Source organism: Poromitra crassiceps (assembly GCF_964638095.1).
Source record: "Poromitra crassiceps genome assembly, chromosome: 18".
NCBI classification, from domain to species: Eukaryota; Metazoa; Chordata; class Actinopteri; order Beryciformes; family Melamphaidae; genus Poromitra; species Poromitra crassiceps.
Genome location: NC_139636.1, coordinates 26,492,173 through 26,515,656, shown reverse-complemented (window position 1 = coordinate 26,515,656; position 23,484 = coordinate 26,492,173). Strand labels below are relative to the sequence as shown.

General features: G+C 44.0%; 2 protein-coding genes across 2 annotated transcripts in view; one reads left to right on the top strand and one right to left on the bottom strand.

Moving 5' to 3' along the window:
* The window catches only part of znf710a (zinc finger protein 710a), a gene marked incomplete at its 5' end in the record, with an annotated part of 61,119 nt that extends 54,675 nt beyond the window's left edge, over positions 1 to 6,444 (top strand). The window contains 4 exons of the mRNA XM_083654794.1: positions 824 to 2,317; positions 3,501 to 3,692; positions 3,795 to 3,969; positions 4,449 to 6,444. Of these exons, the coding sequence (XP_083510920.1) occupies positions 824 to 2,317; positions 3,501 to 3,692; positions 3,795 to 3,969; positions 4,449 to 4,615 (2,028 nt within the window). The 3' untranslated portion in view covers positions 4,616 to 6,444. The remainder of the gene's footprint in view (positions 1 to 823; positions 2,318 to 3,500; positions 3,693 to 3,794; positions 3,970 to 4,448) is intronic.
* Positions 6,445 to 6,540: 96 nt separating this feature from the next.
* On the bottom strand, positions 6,541 to 20,545 carry idh2 (isocitrate dehydrogenase (NADP(+)) 2). The gene is made up of 11 exons (XM_083654466.1): positions 20,343 to 20,545; positions 14,083 to 14,174; positions 12,738 to 12,903; positions 12,134 to 12,294; positions 11,890 to 12,033; positions 10,956 to 11,092; positions 10,387 to 10,538; positions 10,147 to 10,259; positions 9,775 to 9,872; positions 9,588 to 9,680; positions 6,541 to 6,950 (listed from the first exon to the last, which is right to left on the bottom strand). Exons 1-11 carry the CDS (start codon positions 20,458 to 20,460, stop codon positions 6,866 to 6,868), a joined length of 1,359 nt encoding a protein of 452 aa, XP_083510592.1. The 5' UTR covers positions 20,461 to 20,545; the 3' UTR covers positions 6,541 to 6,865.
* Between the last annotated feature and the right edge of the window lie 2,939 nt (positions 20,546 to 23,484).

Here is a 23,484-nt window from a genome sequence, read left to right as displayed (position 1 = left end):
GGGTAAACATGTGCATGCGGGTCTGAAACACTTTATTCCGATTCATACAATTACGCTGGTGAGTCTCACGCAGGTCTAGAATACGGAATGAGCTCGGAGCTCAATCGAATGTCTGTTATGGATATGAGACTGCCTGCCAGCATATATCATCTTGTTAAGGAAGCCCAGTGTGGCAGGCATTATGAAGTCGGCTATGGCGAGAGTCAGTGTGTGTGTGTGTGCCGAGCCGAGGAACCGTGCTCCTCATGAATGGGGACAGATAGCTCCAGTGATGATGAGCTGACTACGGTCGGCCAGGCTGCCCCGGGACCCCACAGGAAGTGCCGAGGACAGTCCACGGAAGTCAACTTCCTGGTTTGGACCTGCATCCCTTGTTGTGTTCTTTTATTATTCCAAAGCCTGTCAAGGAAGGAAGCGGGGTGCTAACACAGATCTGCCTTATCTCCTCAATCTAATGGTCTCTGGATTCAGAGAAGAGAAACATAGGCGTAGTCAGAATGCGGCTCTCGCAGGCGAACGCTGAAAAACATTCTCCTGACACTCTCCTGGAGGCCTGGGGAAGCAAGGTTCTATACTAGCGTTTAGTAGTGTCAATCATAATAACTCACATGTTTTTAATATCGTGCAAACACAAAACATATCGCGTGTATTAATAATAACAGCTCTAATATGAGGTTACAATGAGGAAATGAGGCTACATGAGGAAACAATGTACACGGCAGTTTTTGTAATAATGACATTATAACAAAATGTTCACCGATCTGTTATGGTTTCCTAAAATGTTCCTAACCTGGCTATGTTGTATGTTTCTTGTGTTCTGCAGGAGGAGGAGGGTGGCCGCCTGGTGCGGACCTACCCCAAGATGACTGAGGGCCATGTGGATGTGGGCACACAGACGGAGCCTGTGGTGGTCCTCTCGCTGGCCCAGGCTGCCGTTCTGGGCCTCATCTCCCAGAACGAAATCTTTGGGGCCACCATCGCTCCCAACGGCTTTTACATGGGAGAGCCCAGGGAGTGTCCCCCTCCTCCACCGGAGGCCATGGAGTACGAGTACGCCGACCAGCTGATAGGGGCCAATGGAGACTACCTGGCCGAGCCTGCCGGGGACCCAGAGGCCCAGCCCCACGGCAGCGAGAGGAGGCGGCCTGGGCCCCGCGGGAGGACCAAGAGGCCCAGGAGTGATGGAGCACTGGAGGATCGCCCACACAAAGTACCCAGTCCACAGGCTCAAGTTAAAGGTGAACGTCTCGAGTCCGATACGCCGCCTTCCTGTGTTCACATGCCCAACAGGCGTAACCCTGGCAAACCAGAGCATCCAGTCACCCATCAGGGTTCTCTGAAACAGGAACAGGCCTGCGGGAACTGTCCCACATGTGTTAAAGTTCCATCCAATCATCAGACAGACCGACAGCCAGAACGGCAACAAGAAGAACGCACAGGCAGGGGCAGAGAGGGCAAGCAGCAGGAGCTGCCGGTGGAGGAAGAAGAGGAAGAGGAGGCATTAAACCTCAAGACTGGTGGAGATACAGGAAGCCCTCTGATGAACCGGTACTATGAGTCCAGCGAGGTGGCCTACGAGTCTGCCGACATGGCCCTGCCTGGGGAGTTCGAGGAGAATGGCCAGGCCATGCTGTGGTCAGACCCAGAGGGCCTCGCCAGGCGAATGCAGATCGACCGGCTGGACATCAACGTGCAGATTGACGAGTCTTACTGCGTGGACGTGGGGGAGGGCCTGAAACGTTGGAAGTGTCGCATGTGTGAGAAGTCCTACACCTCCAAATATAACCTTGTCACTCACATCCTGGGCCATAACGGAATTAAGCCCCACGAATGCCTCCACTGTGGAAAGCTCTTCAAGCAGCCCAGCCACCTCCAGACCCACCTGCTCACCCACCAGGGCACACGGCCCCACAAGTGCAGCGTTTGTGAGAAGGCCTTCACCCAGACCAGCCACCTGAAGAGGCACATGCTGCAGCACTCGGACGTCAAGCCCTACAGCTGTCGTTTCTGTGGACGCGGCTTCGCCTACCCCAGCGAGCTGAGGACCCACGAGAACAAACATGAGAACGGTCAGTGCCACGTCTGCTCCCAGTGTGGCATGGAGTTCCCAACATATGCGCACCTAAAGCGCCACCTGACCAGCCACCAGGGCCCCACCACCTACCAGTGCACAGAGTGCCACAAGTCCTTTGCGTACCGCAGCCAGCTACAGAACCACCTGATGAAGCACCAGAACGTGCGACCCTATGTCTGCCCCGAGTGTGGCATGGAGTTTGTCCAGATCCACCATCTCCGACAGCACGCTCTCACTCACAAGGTACTGGCAGCGCATGCCCTTGCGTTAAAGGTACTGAAACCCAGTGATGTGGCTGATTTTGTGTGTGTGCCACTTTGTGTTCAAAACCTAAACCCATCTCAGTGTAGGTTGGGCTCATGCAAGCACAATAGTGTTAAATGACCACTAAGCCTTTGTTTCAAATGAAATCAATGTTGTCATAAACATGATAGAAGCATACTGTGTTAGCGCTTTGGTGCCTAGTGACTCATTTGTGTTGAGTCAGTCCAATGAGAGAGACCTCATAGAAATCTGAGGGTTATATTGTGCACTTGCCTCGCAGCCTTTTATTATTATTATTACTACTAGCAATCTCGTGCGCTACGCGCGCTTGATTCCTAGGCTTACCCGCTGCACGCGGGCTCGCGACCTCGCCCGCCATGCAGCTCGCCCACTGTGCATCGCATACGCACCTCGCCCGCTACGCGGCCTCGCCTGCTCTATGACATCACTGATGACGTCATCACGGATGCAATCACCTAATTAAAAAATCCGGCCTCCGTCAGGTCACCTGCACGGATGCTCTTTACACTTCTTGAAAGTTTCAGCCCGATCGCACGTAAAACAGCATAGCCGTGGCCGGATCAAATTCTGCTCACAGCTCACACGCACCAACGCACGCACACTGACACTTCTCATTCTTATTATAGGATTATTATTATGGTTTTGTTTTTACAGAACCAGTTGCTTTGTAAACACAAGCCTTCAAAGGCCTTGATTCTTTGTGTGCATGTGTTTTTTATGTCGTCCATAGAGCTACTTCCCTTTATGTCTGATGAATCATTGTAGTCTTGTCCACTTCATTATATAGTCTGTGTTTTATTTGATGGAAAACTCTTTCTCTTCATCATACTATGGCTTTTGTTAACATGTTAAATAAATGCTAAAAATTAAAAGTGAATTCTCCCCATTGTTAGACTTGTCTACTCCGTGTCTCAACACTTGGTGGGGCTAATGTAACCCAAAGTCAGTATGCAAACAATGTACTGTAGTGTCTGGCACATTCAGCAGTGATTCTCCTGGTCTATTAAAACCTCATGACATATTGCTGTTTTGTTTATGTATCCCTTGTGTTTGGCTCCATATGAGTCATTGTTTTATTTTCCTCTGCACCATATATTCAGCCAAATTAATTAAAACTCCCCAAACACTTTTGTTTCCCCAGGGTATGAAAGAATTCAAATGTGACGTTTGTGCCAGAGAGTTCACTCTGTCTGCCAACCTGAAGAGACACATGTTGATCCACGCCAGTGTGAGGCCCTTCCAGTGTCACGTCTGCTTCAAGACCTTTGTCCAAAAACAGACTCTCAAAACCCATATGATTGTCCACCTGCCGGTCAAGCCTTTCAAATGCAAGGTGAGGCGGAGCAAGTGGACTTCACTAGATGTTTGCTATGTCCCGTTGTTGTAACGGAGCAGGGGGGCCGGGCGGTACTGACTGTTGTCTTCTGTGTTCCAGGTGTGTGGAAAGTCATTCAACCGAATGTACAACCTCCTCGGCCACATGCATCTCCACGCTGGCAGCAAGCCCTTCAAGTGTCCTTACTGCACCAGCAAGTTCAACCTGAAGGGCAACCTCAGTCGACACATGAAGGTCAAGCACGGCATCCTGGACGCCTCGCTAGATGGACACGGTGAATAACCTTAATCAGTTGTCATTGATAATTACACCGTTTCCCACTTAGTTACCTTCAAATCGATGAAATGCCTCGATGACCTTTGTATTTGTTGATGGGTTTTGCGTGGCTAATTTCTTAGCTGGACTGCTCGGTGGGCTTCATGTTGCATTGTTGTCACTCAGTCTATCCCTGATGCACTTTGACTCTGCATGTGCTGCAATCTAGTGGCCAAGTGTTTTGATGCTTCTCCGTCACTCCCTCCCCTCCCTCTGTGCTCAGTAAATATAGCAGTGCCTGGATTAGACATGCCTGTCTCTATCAGTGGAGACTGATATGGTGGCAGAGCAGGAGGGGCTAATCTACTGACTGACTACCCCCGATGAGGCTGTGTGTCTTTAGGAAGGGCTCTGTGTGTGTGTGTGTGTGTGTGTGTGTGCGTTACTGAAGACCGAGTGGGCTCATATTTGTGCCTCTGTGCTTATTTCCTTCCTCAGAAGCCCCCCAAGACATAGAGGGCCACGAGGACTATGAAGAAGAGGGCTTTGAATTCAGCGAGAGAGAAAACCGGGCTAACAACAATACACCAGACATTGCTAAACTATCTGAAATGGAGTATTATAGCAGCTACGGGAAGGGCGCAGGGCGCTACAACACTGCATGACTTTTTAAATAAATGACCCCAAATTGAGTATAAGTGTGAACTAATAAAAATGGGATTGTACCTTTCTTTGCTGTTAAAGGCATACTGTAGTGCTGCTCGGGTTGTTCTGAAGTAACCCAGCAAAATCTGCACATTCGTTATGCACTGGAAGCTCCTCACGTGCCACAATTTGGAAATGTATACTTGCTACCTAATTCCATATTTTTCATTGCTAAAACACTGCAAACTCTAATGAAACAATATAGTATTTTGGAGAAGTGGGCCGTCTGAAATAGGAAAACATATTTTTAGGGGAAAAAAATATAATTATATTGTCAGTGGATTCACATGAACATCCTCCGAGCCTAAATTGTAAAGCACATGTTTGTAGCTAAAACAAACATAAAAGCATAATGGTGATGTTATAATGCACTTAACTCATTCAGACAATCCTGGTCTCCTTCAAGCGAGTCTTGGGGTACACTGATGTGTAGGGTGAGAGAAGCGAGTCTTGGGGTACACTGATGTGTAGGGTGAGAGAAGTGAGTCTCGGGGTACACTGATGTGTAGGGTGAGAGAAGTGAGTCTTGGGGTACACTGATGTGTAGGGTGAGAGAAGCGAGTCTCGGGGTACACTGATGTGTAGGGTGAGAGAAGTGAGTCTTGGGGTACACTGATGTGTAGGGTGAGAGAAGTGAGTCTTGGGGTACACTGATGTGTAGGGTGAGAGAAGTGAGTCTTGGGGTACACTGATGTGTAGGGTGAGAGAAGTGAACAAGTCTTCATATTCATTTCACTTGCCAAAGGCGTGTCAAGTTGCAGAGAGGTTAATGAATTGACTCGCTTTGACTTATGCTGTGATAAGCTAAAACTGGAGAGGACTTAAATTGTATTTTAGTGTACAGAATGTATCAGTCCTCCTGTGTACTGTCTGGTACTGTAATCGGTGCACTGCACTGAGGGCCACTTGCTTGTGAGCAGTCTTTTAGGTTCTGCATCACCCTGTATTGATCTCTAGTCTATGAATGTAATCGTTGCTGTGGAATGTTTTAAGACGCTAATGAAAAGAAAATCAAAATAGCCCTTCAATGGTAGACCCCCTTTACCAAAGAATTGGATCACATTTTGGCCAAATCGTGCACCTTTTGGGCAGCTGGCAGGCTCTTTACTTTACCGTTGTATTGAGCTGGGACATTGGATTTCATGGAGGCCTAATCGCAAACCTCATGTAATTACATTTAGGTTCCCTCCCTCCCACCCATCTGTAGATTTCTTCAAAAGATTACCACAGAGAACAGTGTGTGGTACAGCCTCTTTCGAGAAAACTTCCATTTCCCCATCCAGGCCTTCAACAGGACAGACTGCAACATTTTTCAAAAGCAATGCAAACCACGCATTCTTATTGCAGTTCTGCTTTTCATGGATGAATTTCAACAAGAATTGTTCCCAAAAACTTGGACAGAAATATTAAGTGCCCCTATGTGTCTTGCGGGAGCCCACCATCCATCATGCTGTACACTGGTCCAAAGTGATGAACGACAACCTCCCAACATGCGACAGGGCCATGGACCTCGCGGAAAATGATTTGGGAAATGCTCAATATATTCAGTTTCCCAGTGCTTAGCTTTTCAAACATAACCTGCAAACAAGGTGTCCATTTGCGATGTTGATATAGTGCATTTAAAATAAAATGCTACTTTTTGTGAATTCTTCAGCTTCTGTGTTCATTCCATCACAGTTCCAGCGATGAAATAATGGGAACTACAACAAAGATGTTCAACTTAAGTGGCTTTCTGTATTGTCAAGACATTAGTGTGGCGATAATGTGGATAGAAATGTATGTAAATGTTGTGTACCAGACAATACTGTAAAATAATAAATTTATTTACCTTTAAAACGGTTACCCTTTCCCTGTTTGATTTGAAGCAGACTACTAAACACGAGGGTCAAACAAGAGGGATTTATTGGCAAGTACGTTTGACCGGCTTCAGTCTTCCGCGAGGCGGCATTATACAGTATTTTAATACAGTACTTCACATTACAAAAATAAAACCTTGGAAATAAAAGGACAGGCTAGTGAACGAGGCATCAGATGGAAGAACAGCTCTCAGCCGCTGAATAGCATTTAACAGCACTACGTAATTTTCTACAGTAGTATTTCCTTCAAATGAAATGAATGTGGTTTTCTTGACCTTTTAAGTTAAAAATGAGGTACAAAAACAGAATAATGACGTTGCCATCTCTAGGCTAAGCCATACTCCTTCAAGTCCTTCACTTGCCGAGGGCCTTATCCAGGTTATTCTTGATGGCGTCGAGGAAGTCCGTGGTATTGACGTAGTGCTCGTTCAGCTTGCAGCTGAGGAGACGAGACAGGACACGGCATATCAGAGATGAAACACGAGATTATACTCAGCTTCCAACTTTTACATTTATTATTTAACAAACAATAGAATGGGGCAAAATGCACGATTTAAGCAACTTTGAACATGGTATCATTGTTGGTGCTAAAGACGCCACTTCCAGCATCTAACCAACAGCCGAAACGACAGCAGCTCAACACTTTGCAGAGAACGATGTCTTAAAGGGATAGTTTGGATTTTTTGATGTGGGGTTCTATGAGGTACTTGCCGACGGTCAGTGTACTACATGCAGTAGAATGCAGCCCGCGTGGTCCCAGTTTGGAGAAATGGGAGATTGGAGACCTCTACTGAAGTAGAGGTGTCTGCTGAATGTGAATGGGGCCATGAGCAAAAAAAAAAACAAAAAAACAAAAACAGGAGGAAAAAGAAACAACATGCCTCCATACTGCTCACTTGCCGTAATCCAAGTCTCCACAAGCCCTGAGATGCCAATTTAGTACTTCCTGGCTACAGTGCAGATTTCAACTACAACGGGGTTTAAATGACATCTTTTCAAGTCAACTTGGCATCTCAGGGCTTGTGGAGACTTGGATTATGCCTATGGAGGCATTGGAGTTTGTTTTTTTCTGTTGTTTTTAACGTTTTTGCACCCGACCCTGTTCACACTCGGCAGACAGCTCTACTTGCCTGATGCGCCCGGTCTCCATTCCGCCAAACTGCTACCACACTGACTACATTCTACTGCATGTAGTACAGTGACTGTCGGCAAGTACCTAACCTCATACAACCCCCCCTTTAACAAAAAAAGCATTCAATCATTGGTGGTCCTGTGAGCTAAACCACCTTCATTGATAAGAGCAGTCAAAGGAGAAGAGTTCTTCAAGCCAACAGATAGACCACAACTATGCAAACAACAGCTCAGCACACCAGTGATGAGCAGAGGGGAGAGAGGGGCGTCTCGGGAGAGCTCAACTCCTCAAACCTTCAAGCAGATGGGTTACAACAGTGGTTCACAATTTTTTTTAAAGTCCTGTACCCCCCTCAAACCTTCAACCTCCTGATGGGTACCCCATGTACCTCCAGAGGGTACTACAGATTTTTTTTTGGCATACCTCCGACGGCACTGCGAGTACCCCAGTGGGGGTACATGTACCCCACTTTAGGAATAAGTGGAGTAGAGTATCAGAACACACCATGCCAGGTTCCAGAGCAGGATCAGATTCAATTTAGGCTAAACAAAATGGCATACGTCGTCCATCCTGCCTTGTGTCAATGGTACAAGCTGGTGATGGTCTAACAGCGTGGGCAATATTTTCTTTGCACACTTTGATTACACCACCAGCATTGCTTGAATGCCAGAGCACAACTCTAGTTTACTCCAATGGTCTGCACAGCGCCTACATTTAAACCCAAAATAGAGCAAGATAAGACCAAGCTTATGTTGTTTGCCAACTCCAGAAAGAGGCCACATAATATGATTATCCCTTATCCCTCCCTGGTCACTCAAGAGGGAAAGGTAACAGAGCTAGTTGGCTCGTATAAATATCTGGGGATCTTGATCAACAACTCCCTTATGTATTTATTACTACCCCCCCCCCCAGCCCCATTTTCTCCCCAATTGTACTTGGCCAATTTCCCCCTGCTGCCTCCACCCTCTGCCGATCTGGGGAGAGCCATAGACTAGCACCATGCTTCCTCCAACTCATGCAGTTGCCAGCCGCTTATTTTCACCTGACAGCGGGGAGCTTCACCGGCAAGACGTAGCACGTGGGAGGATTATGCTATTCCCACCAGTTCCCTAGTTCCGCCCCGAACAGGCGCCCTGACTGACCAGAGGAGGTAACACGGGGGCGCGAACCTGCAACCCTTGTGTTGGTAGGCAGGGAATCTACCTCTACACTACCAACAACTCGCGTATGTTTAAGCCACATATATAATAGCTGGTTAAAAAGCTGAAGCTTAAATTGAGTCTTTACGTTCAAAATAAGTTATCCCCCCCTTATTGTGTTTTATGAAAAGACTTGTGGCTGCCACATTCTTGCCGTTTTTGGATTACAGTCATCTTTTATATGCATTGCATGCATACCTCTGTTCAGTGTCCTCAGATGGTTGATACAGTTTGCCACGCCTCAGTAAGGTGGATCACAAATTGTAAAGCCAGACTTTTCTTTTGAAATGTTAGTTAGTTTATACTTTTATATCCTATGCTGTTATTGTAGTCTGTTCTGTTCTTGTATTTGCCACCCCCCCCCCCCACCCCTTTATTTTTTAGCTGCTGCTAATCTCAGTAAGGCCTCCCTTGAAAAGGAGGGCTCTAATCTCAATGGGGCTTGCTGTTAAATAAAGGTTACATAAAAAAAATAAAAAAAAATAAAACCCCTTTGTGATGAGACGTAGCAGAACGTTTGCAGCATGCCCGTGCTGCCGAAAAATCAGCGGTTGTGTGATGCTATCAAATTGAAGAATTCAGGCTGAAAACGGGGTCCTGCCGGTAATACGCTTGGTGTACCTAATAAAGTGGATGAGTGTACATCACCGTCATGACCGATTGTTTACAACGAGACACAGAACAGAACAATTTAAAAAAACTAAAATAAAAAGAACTTGAGTTATAGAAATATTAAAGAGCTTACTTGGGCAGGCCGTGGATGCAGCCTGCGAGGTCCTTGGTCATAACGCCACTCTCAACGGTCTCGACACACACCCTCTCCAGTGTCTGGGAGAACCTGCGGACGAACAAAAACGTTTAGAAAAAAAGACACATTTCATCCGAACGTCAGTGTGTTCAGAGAAACAATCGCAATATTATCAATCTCTTACTTCATAAGGTCAGGGTTGCCGTCAAGTTTCCCACGATGCTCCAGCCCCCTGGTCCAGGCGAAGATGCTGGCGATGGGGTTGGTGCTGGTCGGGTTGCCCTGAAGGTGGAGACAGGAGGGATTCAATCAATCTATTAGCTTATACTGATGTACGACAAGAGAAGATCCCCCCCCCCCCCCCCCTATGGAGATGGGACATTAATATACCATTTTTGAGCATCATAACAATTTTCACCACAAGATGGCAGTGTAACTTCACATATGATGCAGTCTGTGTGCAAGGTCATACATTTTCATATTCCTCTTCCAACTTGAAATGTTTCACCCCCCTCCAATACAGCCATAGGACCGATAAAGACTAATGGCTAGTAACCTTCTGGTGCTCGCGATAGTGCCTGGTCACGGTGCCGTGGGCTGCCTCAGCCTCAATAGTCTTGCCGTCGGGACACACAAGAACTGACGTCATCAGGCCCAGAGAGCCAAAACCTGAAAGAGGAAAAGACAAGAGTTAGCACAGAGACTTCATACGACTTCCTTTCTGCTCAGAAATGGCCAGTATTGGATGATGACACAGTTTCCCCTGAAGCTGTGCTTTCATTTTTGCACGTCTCACCCTGTGCGAGGATGTCAGACTGGACGTCTCCGTCATAGTTCTTGCAGGCCCACACAAACGCTCCAGAGGACTTCAGCACTTGGGCGACCATGTCGTCAATAAGCCTGTGCTCGTACCAGATCTTCAGTTCGTCAAACTGAGGCTTGTAGTGCCTACCGCACGCACACACACACACACACACACACACACACACACACACACACACACACACACACACACACACACACACACACACACACACACACACACACACACACACACACACACACACACACACACACACACGAGTGAGGGTTAAAACTGCCCAACACTTTCGAATGCAAGCCAGAGAAAGACTAGTTGAACAACGACAACATAAACTAAAACTACTTACCACACATCACTTTTTAACATTATTTAAACAACACCTCTGTCAAAGAGAGTTTCACTTCCAATAAAATGGTGCCAGACAATGTGCTTGGTGCTTCTGATTATCTGGCTGCACAGTGGAAGCACTTTGGACTGTGCTTTGTGTCACAAACCGTAGCTTTACAGGACGTCAAACAAAGATGAAGACAGAAGACACTCACTTCTGAAAGATGTCCTCGAAGATGTCTTTGAATCGACCATCATAGGCTTTGAGAATGGTGTTCTTGGTGCTCATGTACAGGGGCCACTTCTTGCCAATGGCATACTGGAAGCAGCTGTGTGCAAAACCTGTAATAGACTGTTTGGGGGAGACCAAAAGTTCATGACTGCCAGTGGTACAGGGGTTAACAACCTTCTGTGTATATAGGCCTGATTAGATCGCATGTATATACAGTAGTACCTCACACTTCCTTTGCCCCTAGACAAGCTGAAAGTCAAATAGCACGACCTCTGCTGTTGTCAAATCAAACAAACCCATGTTGACGAAGGCAAACAAATGGTGGCAAAGTCGGTACAAAGGAGGTTAGTCTACGGTTACAGTCACAAGTCTCTGAAATGCCCAAAGGCAGAATTTAACAGTGATATCAGGTTCTTTATCTGTGAAAGAGTTACAAGTTTAGGTTTAAACGGAATATAATGAGTGATTAGGGTAGGGGGACGGTACATATTTTTCGGCAATATTTAAATATACTGAACAAATATATGAATGCAACATGTACTGTAATGTTTTGCTCCCATGTTTCCTGAGTTAAAACATCCCATTATTTTCCCCATGAAAACCTTATTTATCTAAATTAAGAGTGAGTTCATGCTTAATAAGCATTAACTCACCCTTGATTAATAGTTAACTAGTAATAATTTACTAATTGTGTTCATGTTAACTAGTTATTCATTTAGGCATTATTTAATCATTGGGGGTTAGTTAATGGTTAGTTAGTTAATGCTTATTAAGCATTAACTAATCTTTCATTTAGTGACCCTTATTGTAAAGTTTTCCCAATATAAATACATCATGCAACAATTTAAGTGTTACCTTTATATTTTTGTGTGTTTTAAATACTAAAAAATAGAATTGCTAAAGGCAAATATGCTCACCTCATCTGTGTTGTACATGCCCATTCCACAGCCACCAGCAGCGAAATCATAGACCTCCCATTCCTTCCCTGCACTACCATCAGCAGGAGAGAAGACCATCTTGAATTTGCCTGGCTGGTCAACAACAAAGTCTGTTGCTTTGTACTGCAGAGAAGAATCAAGGGAAATAGATTGTTATTGTGAACCGAAGTGAATCGCAATGAGAACAATTGCTGGAATCTTCAGGATTTGGAAGGGGGCTGACCTGATCACCAAAGGCATGTCTGCCGATGGTGATGGGATTCGTCCAACCTGGAACAAGCCTGGGAATGTTCTTGCAGGTGATGGGCTCACGGAAGACTGTGCCGCCCAGAATGTTCCTGATGGTGCCGTTGGGGCTCTTCCACATCTTCTTCAGGCTGAATTCTAGAAAATAAAAATGTGCAGAAAAATGATGGCACAGACCACAAATTACACTTTTCTTTTATATTTCTTCTTTAAAACACATTTGTGGACTTGCTTTCCCTAACTTGTTCCAAAAGAAAGAGTGCAGGAAATATCTGCCTTTCATAATTTAATCTGTAATTATTTTCCATATGTGATGCACATATTCTCTTTGTTTCTAGGTTTGTGTTTTTTTTATCTGTATTTTCTATCAACTGAATTGATTTTTGTTCGCTGTTGTCATGTTACTATTTTTTTTTTCTCTTGTTTTAGTTTGAACACAATCTACTACAGAACAATCTAAATATACTAAAATAATTTCATTTGGGCAAAGATCACAAGTCCAACTGCTCTGAATAGGGTTTGAGCAATAAAACATAAAATGGAAACTAAGTTTATAGACGTTTATAGACGTGTTAAAAGACCTGTAACTCTGTCTTCGTCGGGTGTGATGGTGGCACACTTAACAGCCACGTTGTACTTCAAGGTAGCCAGGGCGGAGTCGATGGTGACCTGGTCATCAGTCTGGTCGCGGTACGGCAGACCCAGGTCATAATACTTCAGCTCAACATCCACATTGGACAGGATGAGCTAAAGGGACAAAATGCAGAGGGGCAGGACTTAGAAACCATGGTCCACTCTAGCAGCAGCATTACATAGTCGTCCTCTGAGGAGGACTATGTTTAGCCTGGTCTCCTAGGAGACAGAACCAACCTACCTACGCTTGGACACAATGTATTCTAACATTGCTAACAACAGAGATTAAACTGAAGGTGTAACCCTAAAAAGGACACAGGGATGAAAGTTGGTACAATTATGTGTCATGATTATGAAAAATAAATAATAGTAGTATCTGAAATAGTGGTCTTATTAAGCCTGTATAATGAAATAATACACTTACAATTCTAAATATCTGCTGAGCTATATCATTTATGTATTGCATGTTCACATTATTTCCATAATTAAACAATAACACCCATCACCAAATATCAGAAAACAGGGAGGGGGGCAATGTTAATCTATGATAGGGCTGGACGATATAGTTGAAATTAATATAATTTTTCTCGATATCTATATATCACAATAGGGTTAATGTATGCAAAATCACATCAAATAATCTATTAATCATTAATGTAAATCTAATTTAACTGAATGGTAATGTTAGGTGTGATGTCGACCAAAACTGACATTTTCAAGTAATATTCTGACAATACCATTCCATCAGAGTTTAAGTCAAATTTGCTTGTCATCATCACTTTTGACAACAGAAATGTGTCACAATATTAATATATCTTCATATCATCACACAATATGTTTCCACTGAAAGATGATAATATTGAATTATTGTCCAGCCCTAATCCAGGATTCATCCATGTTTTCTTGCTGAGCCAATACACCATCCCCCTGCTTCAACCAAACCCCTCCCCCATATCAAACCCCTCCCCCATATCAAACCCCTCCCCCATATCATTCATACATCATGTGCCTGCCATGCTCACATAGTAAGCCGCCCGCTCTATCCACGTGTCAGGCAGCAATATAAAAATAGAGCAGTCAGGCCGCGTGGGCGTGTCCTCCTCTAAGGCAGACACACACACACACACACACACACACACACACACACACACACACACGGGTGAATGTAGGCACATTGTAAAGCGCTTTGGATAAAAGCGCTATGTAAATGCAGTCCATTTACCATTAACACACACACAACAGTGTTTTTGTGTTCACCCCCTCCTCCCTTTTACTTTCATGCCACTTCAGCACCTTCTCTTTGATGAACTCCCAGATGATCCTGGTCATCTCATCTCCGTCCATCTCCACCACTGGCTGGGCCACTTTGATGCGTTTGTCGGCATCTGTTACAATCATACATAAAAAGGAGGTCATGGAAACCAGCTTTCATTCACATTGGCTTAAAACGAGTGGCAAAAAACCTTAGCCCCCCCCCCCCCCCCCCGGAAAACAAATGGCACTTTATTTTAGGGTCACAGACTACTGAGCAACCAACATCATGATCACAGGTGGCTACGACATTCATTGACTCGTTTTGTGGTTAACTTCAGAAGACAAGCATCCTTTAAGTTACAATTACGTAACATTTCTGCACTCAAATATAGATTTTTAGTTGTGTAGTTACATTTTCCCAAATGTTTCCACCAATGTTCAAACCCAGAGAAATGCATAAAGTTTATTCAAGGACACGGAGTATTCAGTGACGTCATCAGAGCACCGGCTGTTAGTAGGGGTGTGACAATGTATCGATACATCATCAATATCGTAGCGTGTATCGATGCAAAGTGAAAACGTCGATACATATCGTCATCTTTAAGATACACCTTGTAAATCTAAGGTGATGAAGCATTGATGTGCATGGCTTATGTTCATAACTGAAAGGTCATCAAGGGCTCTTTCCTTTAAACGTGAGAAATGTGTCACTTTAGTGAACAGCAGGTCTATTTTTTATCTTTTGTATTAAAAATAATAGATTGTTTGTCATTTATTTATGTGTGTGTCTTGTCAGCCCATGAGGGTTGGGCACATTCATTCATTCATAAATAAAATTGTCAAATCATATTTTAGTTGTTTTTTGTGAGTTGCTATACTGTAAATGTAACCAATTGTGTTAAATTGGCATATGATATTGTCACATATTGATCGCATGCGCCTAAATTGAATTGAATCGAAATCGTATGGTGGCAGACTTTGTGATACAGTATCAGCATATAATGGTATCGTCGTCCAAAGAATCAATATATCGTATCGTGATGAAACTGACTAGCTGTTAGCCAGATCTCAGACAATTCCAGCAAACTATATTCTTATTTTTTCACCGTCACTTTTTAGATTTTAGCTATATCTTTTAACCGGATGGAGGATTTTAATCATTGGATGTCTGGATCTTAAGTTATTAGACAGGCTGAACAAACAGCTAGGCTCACTGTTGTCCTATGTACGCCAAACTGCCTTGGAGAAACAGTGAGTTTTAACAAAGTGCTTTATTCAGTGTTTTTACCAGTTTTAATTACCGTTTGTTTTGGAGAGGAGACCTCTACTATAATTCGGATTGTGCTAAAAAAAACTTGTGAACAATGAACGCTGAAGGAATCCTTTCTTATAAACAAGCTGCGCACCTCAAAATGGGCTGAGCTAATGTTAGCGACAGCGCAGCTAGCAGCCCTGTCTGCCGAACTGCGTGAAACGGCTTTATTCCGTTTATTCAGTGTTTTTACCGGTTTAAAATATCGGATAGGTTTGTTTTAGAGAGGAGGAAACGTCAACGGCTATCTGCTCACGGTAAAAACACTGATGGAATCCTAAACTAAAAATAAAACTGCAATGGCGTGGAAGACAATTTTCATGATCCCACGCTATTTGACGACACCATCAAACCCTGTCCCTAGAGGCAGAAAACTACATATTGTGTACATTTAACTTAAAAGGAGAATTCAGTTGTTTTTTTACAACCTGGACCTTATTTCCAATGCATGTATTTACGTCCTCTAAATTATTTACTTATTTTCTGCCACGCAGCGGCTCATATCATTATTATATGATACTGGCATAAATAAATGTGAGACGCTCTATTATTGACCTGACTCAGCCTGTGTTTGCTTGGGGACTGTGTGTCTAACCACCAAGTCTCACATCAGCTGAGAGTTGAGATCAAGCCGCCATGTTTCGCGTGGAGTAAACAAACACTGCGGATATTTATCGGATTTCGAGAATACGGACGATGCATTTGAATTTGATGACCGCCTGTATTTATTTAAGCCGGACTGACATGATATGGATTATAAACTGAGGAGCGGGGGCAACGGGATCTATCTCTACCAATGTGACAGACGGCAGACAGAGACAGGGTAGTCTCACGTGGTCAGACCCGGCAGGACATATAGCACATGGGAGGATCACGCTATTCCCACCAGAGGAGACGCTACTAGTGCAGCGACCAGGACACATGCCCTCAATCGTGCCTGTATGGACGCCCAACCAAGCCGGAGGTAACACGGGGACGTGAACCTGTGACCCTCGTGTTTGTAGGCAGGGAATCTACCGCTACACTACCCGCCCCGGACGCTTTTGAATTATTTAGATTTGAATGATCTGAGCGCTCCCTCTGCTCTTGGAAGAGGACTGCCAGCAGGACCATTTTGCAAACTACAGGGGGAGGTGCAGGGAATCAAGTGACAATTCTGACTTTCCAGCAAAGTCAATGTACCCCCACTGCCACCTGATACTTACCAGAATAATGCAAGTCAGCATAGGAAATCCAGTGGAATAGATAGACTGACCAATTTCTAAAAGTATACACAGGTTTTTACCCGACGTTAAAAGAAATCAAGGGTCCATGGGGGCTTGGGAAGACATGTGACCTTTAACTGGGACTGTCAAGCTATGGTAGCACCTGTCAAACAGACTGACTTCTGTTCCCGTGCTCTAGGCAAGACACATGAACCCTGCCGGCTACAGATACATGATGACCATTAAACACTGAAAATAACCTTATAGTTGAGGCAGAAAACACCCTGCAGTGCACCAAATGTGTTATGCAGTAGCACAATGTAGAGTGTGGTGCAAGACAAAACAAGAATAAAGCATGGCCTCACTGACATTGATTAAACAGTCATTTTTTATATAATGATTTATTCTAATCAATGCTCAGATCAATGCTCGTCATTGATTACATTGTTTTTTATTATCTATTCTACGTCCCCCATCATGATGATGATGGTGGTGGTGGAAAACAGCTTCTCAGACCATTTTTTCAAACACTGTTGGAAACCGCTCTGGCTATTGAGAATGCATCCTTGCTCTGCCTTGGTCCTTGTATATTTGACATTGTGCTTGTTCATGATGACATAATAAATCTAACAATAAGATACGAAACGGTTCACGGCAGTTGCCTGCCTTCCGCCGTTTCGCTCTGCCTAGCAACAGACCATAAACAAGGAACACGCTTGCTACTCTCGCGAACATCTCTCGTTATATTCTAACAGGTTTTTTGGAAGTTATTTTGTGGTTATGGCCGAAGTGGCTGCTGCAAACCGTTTCATTTCACTTCCTGCTCTGCCCTGGCCACAGACAGACTAACACTGGCCGATTCACTCGGGGTTCAAGCGAGGCTACTCTGCGTTGGTCTCGTCTACTATTAGAGGTAAGATGTCATGCATCGATATTAAATTTAGACTGTTTAATAACAATCGAAAATCTTGCTCGTAGCTGCTTTAATAGACCACAGCAAATAAAACGATCGATATTCCCCTTCCATCTGCCATTGAACCAGTAGTGTCCTGGCTGCAGTGCATCATGGGAAATTCATTATTAACAGCTACTGTTTGGCAGCACTTCACAACAGTCTAACCTAAATCTGCACAAAGAACAGGACAATTCCTGTGAAAAGAAAGGAGACAGTGCAGGGGGGAGTGGAGGAGTGGAGGAGTACAGCATGGAGGTGAGCGCGGGTTATGTAACTTCTGAGTTGATCAACAAACTGAGCGCTGTGGTCGTGTGGGACCAGTTATAGAGTCATGTGGGCTCGCCACATCCACGTCATTTACATATTCGTCAGGGATAAGCCTACCTACCTACATGCTTTTTCTCCTATAGCCACTACAGTGTAGCGAGTGGATGGTTCTGTGTATCAAACAAGCTGGCCGTGTCAGGTTAAAGAAGTGGTGCCAGTCAGCAGAAAAGATAAACCCCAATCTAATGAATGAATTAGGCATTGCACACAGCAGATCACACTACACTGCATAATGAAATAGGGAGGGAATAAATGTTAAATGAAATCGAGTAAAATACACAACAGCAGCAGCACATTGAAGATGTAGAATAACAAAAGGAGGCCAAGCATTCTAAGCGTAATCTTTGAAAAGCCCTTATTAGTGAAAGCTTTCCAGATTAGAGGTGAGTAGTCAAGGACAGTTTAAAACAAAGGGTGCTTTGAAAAGGTCATTGGAATAACCTTTGGCTATCTATTCTCAGGTTAACTCAGGTTAACTGTCAACATGCTGTAAGGCCTGAAACAGCTTCAGGGTTAATCCCACCAAGTTGTCAGAAAAGGCATTTCAGCAGGTAGCAAGGTTAGCAGCTGTAAACCAGCTAGGCTGCAGGCCTTTAGGAGAGGGCAGTTAATGAACTGAATTATGCTGACCATACTCAATTCAAAATGTTGACCATTTGTAAAGGAAGCGGTGGTAAGCCAGGTTAGAAAGTTTACTACCGGTAACTATACTGGAAGCCAATAGGAGCATTACACCTTGTCTCTCTGAAATCCACAGTCAGTAAACAGCATGTTGGCCACTTTTACAAGCAATGTGAGATTTAAAGCCCATGTAATTACCAAAACAAGCTGCTGGCAAAGACAATGCAACTTGTGACTGCAATAAAACAGCAAACTGTCTTGTCAATCCACCAGTCTCAACCATGATCGTTTTGAAAATATTACCCTTGTCTCAAATATAAGCATATTGCCAAATATCAAATTTTATTTTGAATGAAAGTAAACAATACATCAGAAGGGAGTGCCAATGCCAATGCATGTGTGGATGTTTAAAAACGGTATGCCTGTTCAAGCTAATGATCTTCTTCACTTGTCATTAAGAGTAGCAGACAGGTCTCACAGCTGGAGAAATGTGTGGGTTAATGTTTTAACATTAGCATTGAACAGACCATTTCATCTATCTATTCTGGAGCCTAGCCTATTTGTTTGATCAAGCCTAACAGAGATCCACTCAATGAGCGATTATCAAACTCATCAGTGACAACAAGGTGACTACAAAGATCAAATGACACGTTGATTCAATGACAGTTGTTAGTAGTAGAGTCCTCAATGGTACAGAGCTAAACAAAGTGCCCTTCAACTGACCCATCACTTCATAGGCTACTTCTCCAAAGCATGGAGCAAAGCAGAGAATGTATGCAGCCAGATGTATGTGAGTCTATAGATCGTTAGTGAAATTCATGCATGGCTAGTCTTGATTTAACCCAGATGGAAAATATTATGTAGGACAGTTATGGCAGCCATTGCGCTCTCTAGAACTGTCTCGTATCCTCCTGTGGCTGACCTTGGGAAAAGTTTTCAAGTCAGAGCCAAAGGCTACTTCAGAATGTTATCTGATTGGTTGAAGAACAAGTCTTGAATTGTTATGCGTGCTTTTAAAAGGCAGTTCTGGTTAACCGTTAAGTGACTTGTTTTGGCTTGGTTTCACGTGATTTTAATGATTGATGAGCTCTTTGCAAGATGACATACCGGTATAACGTTACATAACGTTATAGGCCTAACGTATAGCTAACCGTTTAGCTAACAGAAAGACATTCCATTCATCTGCTGCCAAATTTTGTCACGTTCGAGGAAAAGCGGAATGTAACATTTTAAAGAGCATGCAATGCACATCATAGAATTGCCCAGATTGAGCGTGTTTGTCAGTGGAGCCATTCAAATCGGTGGCCACATATTTAATGTTAGCTTCACGGTGTGGATAACACACACTGAAACTTTGAATAGAGGACAAAGACAGCTTGCCTGGTCTGGTCTGGTCAGCTGGCTCAGCTCAGTTTAGCTCTGCCCTAATCTCGTCTCGCCGCCTCCACATTACAGTACGTCGTTATCTTAACAACCTGCAAACGACCTGCCGTCCGTGATGTGATTAACTAACGGTAGAAGCGAGATGTTTGAGCATCGTTGCTCCTTTAGCTGGGAAGACCATTCAACGCAATCAAATGTATGAGTTGGCTAGCACAAGCAACTTGGCTAACGTGGCTGTGTGAGCACGCCACACCGGTATCCAGTGCTGTTTTTTGTGGCATTTTGGAAAGCTGCCGTACGCGTTAAGTTAATTAACCTTATAGCTTGTCAACGTAATGTTGGATTACATTTTTTTAAAGCGCCATCTCCCCACAAAGCTAACGTTAACTAGGGTAAGTAGTTAGGTAGGATAACTAGCAATCGCAGACCAAGACATGTGATGGTTAAGCCGGTTATCCGCATCATCTCGGTGGTGTTAACGTTATGTCAAACTCACAGTTTCTTTGTTGCAAGGTCTGGCAAGAAGTGGCCGCCGGTGCGAGCACCGCGGGGTTTCTGGACAGAGCAGCGGCAGACCTCGACAGAGAGCTGAGGACCTTCAAGTATCCAGCCATGTCTCTCTCCTCTTGCGGGTGACACTCGACAAAACTCGGAGCAAAGAGGGGCTGGTGGTCCGCGGCTCGCTGCAATATAGTGAGTGAGCACCTCCCCTCTGCCTCCCCGCGGCTCTGCTCAGCGCTACGTCACACTCACAGCTACACAGCACACTGCAGCCTAGTCTGGGCACCTTTCACCCCGCTTTTTGTCATGGGGGCGTAAACCACGGAACCAAAATGAACACCGGAAGGACGTGCGCCAAAAAACGTCTTTGTTGCCGTTAGCTTGACGTCTCTTTCCTCGATTAATTGTCTGATGCAAAGCTTCTGTATTGGCTTAAAAGATGTGAGATTGTGAATCCGCAATGTTTCTACAAGAACTTCTTCAAAAAGTTCGTTCGGTACGTCCATCTTTTGTTTTGTTGTTTGCCGTTCTGATACTTGTGTCAAATTGTCAAGTTAACGTAAAAGTTGACGAGCTAGAAACGCTGCCCTTCCTGTCTAGGGCGGGCTCTAGGCCGGAACCAGGTAGGGTGACAAAATCAATTGTGAACGGAAGCCAGGCTCTTTCTCGCCGAGAAGAGCCTGGTGACGCGAGGTACACTGCAGCCAGGCAGAGGGTGGCGGGGGAGGGGGAGGGGAGGGGGTCCGCGCTACGTGATGTCACAGCACACTGCAGCCAGGCAGAGGAGGGGGGAGGGACGCTGTCTCTAACAGGGCAACAGAGGTCAGGTCGAGACAAGACTTTCGGTTTCATATCGTTATTATCCATAACGGAAATCACTATATAATGTAATGGGTAATGTAACAGTAGGCCTACACTTCTGCCATTCCCACTGTTTATTTTGTCTTTATCATTCTGTCCAAAAATGCCTCTAACTGCTTCCCCACAAACTTAGTACTCCCACTTCACATGGAGATTTGTGGATCTATCAAACGTTATGATATAGCCTGGCTAGAGACTGAATAGTGGCATCTGGTGGTCAAATGATAAACATGAAAGATTACTGACTGTGATGTCACATGTCCTCCAGGAAAGGTACATCATGTAGTAGGCTAGGCTACATATGGGGACTTGTAGTAGTGTGTGTCTGTGGTATTCAATAGTGAGTTCATATTGACCTTATTGTACCGCTTTTTTATAGCTCCTGTGCATAGACTGTATAATAATACTGTGGCTATTTCCTTTGACCGTGATATGTGTTGCCTGCATGCTATAGCATCCTTCTGAAATGTTATAGGATGGTTAATTTTCATAGGCTATAATCTTTTCAAGTTAAATATAGAGTAGCTTAAATTCACGACCCCGGACAAGGGCTAAACATAGATATTTCCTTAGTGTTAATAGGCCAGGGTGATTGATATGCGAGACTGACTGTTCTTATGGCTTTCTGTGAAGCTGGGACCATGTGGGGACTGTTTACATTCCAAGGGTTCAAAGGATGTGTTCTCAAGAATCATTTGACAATGTTGAGGAATCATATGACTTCATGTTAAAGGTTTTTATAAAGCCAACTACGTAAGCTACTTTTTGAATCAAATCGTTGCATTACAAATCTTTGTGAATGGATGTCCCCTGTTCTAACTGAAAGAGGATTTTGGAGGTGACCTGGCTGGTCTGAGCAGAAGGCTGGCTCATTTGCTGGCTCACCTCCAAGCTTGTCATGTGACCGCACACGTCCCATTCTTTCTCCCGCTATGGTAACCCTCCCCAGCTAAAATTAGAGGCCTCTCAGTGGTGGAGATTTGGAGTGAGACTATGGCCTCCTAGCCTGACGCTGCCAGATGGGGGCAGTATGCCCTCCACTGCAAAGGATGGAATCTAGCTCAAAGTCACTTTCCTGTGGATTTGTGATGTGTGCTGTTTACCTGAGCTACATTCTCTTTCTCCATCATAAAAGAAAAACATTATGAGATTATGCTCTCATTCCTATGCTGATGTGGTGGACCAATCTGTTCATCAGTTTCCACAGTTTTAGATTTGCACATTCTCAGCATAATAGTTGGCATATACCTATGCTATTACAACTGTAGTACATCATTGATTATGTCCTGATAACAAAAATATTAATGAAAACAGACAACAAAGCACATGTGCCCTTGCACAGTGTCACTCTTTTACATAGAGAGCCACCAGCTGGAGTTTTGACAAGGTGAATATAGTGAACAACTCGTACAAGTCTGCAAGTTATGTAGGCCTACATCGGCAAATATGATAGACCCTTTTCACAGGTGCCATTTTGTGTCGAAAAGGCAGGGTAAACACAGGTGCAAGCAAAACACTAATGAGGATTTCCAATTTATATGATTGGAAGTTACTATTTTTATTCTTCTCTCGTATTTTGTTGTAATTTTTGTAACGTTAATTTCTTTTCATCTACACATTCCTATTAACACATTCTAGTGTTCAAATTGTTGATTTGTTTATGGTTAATTACCATAATTATTAATAGCCTACATATATGTAGGCTATTAGATTTGATGATTATTTAGCCTATATAGCCTAATAGTAACTTTTGTCTAATCATCGTTCATTTGCTTGCAGGAGTTAAATTGATGCTATATATGACTTTTTAGAATTGACTGGTACATGTGGACGTACATGTAAATGTAAAATTGCAATTCTGGGTCACAGTGAATTTGCCCCATCTACTGGACTTGATTTAAAGGCACTGAGTTCGTGTTGGTGGGCGTACACTGCCCTCTACTGGGGAATTCAAATTATACAGCAATATTATGAGGCTTTGTTTAGCCAAATACGCTTCAGTACTTTCACCCCAGCTTGATTAATTAGCAAAATGTCAAATCACTCTAAACACTTACGTTATACGTTTCGGTTGTCATGGTGTCAGGATGATTGTCATCAGACAGTTGCTGGCTAGCTGTCGAAGTTTATCTTCGGATGATTCACTCTAATCCCAGGCAGGCTGTTCTCTTCATGAATGTGATGATTACTTTTAAGAAAGCACTGAAATGCATAAAAACCAAACAAGTGACCCCTGACTCTTTTTATTTAGGCTATTTTATTTATTTGTAGTTTTA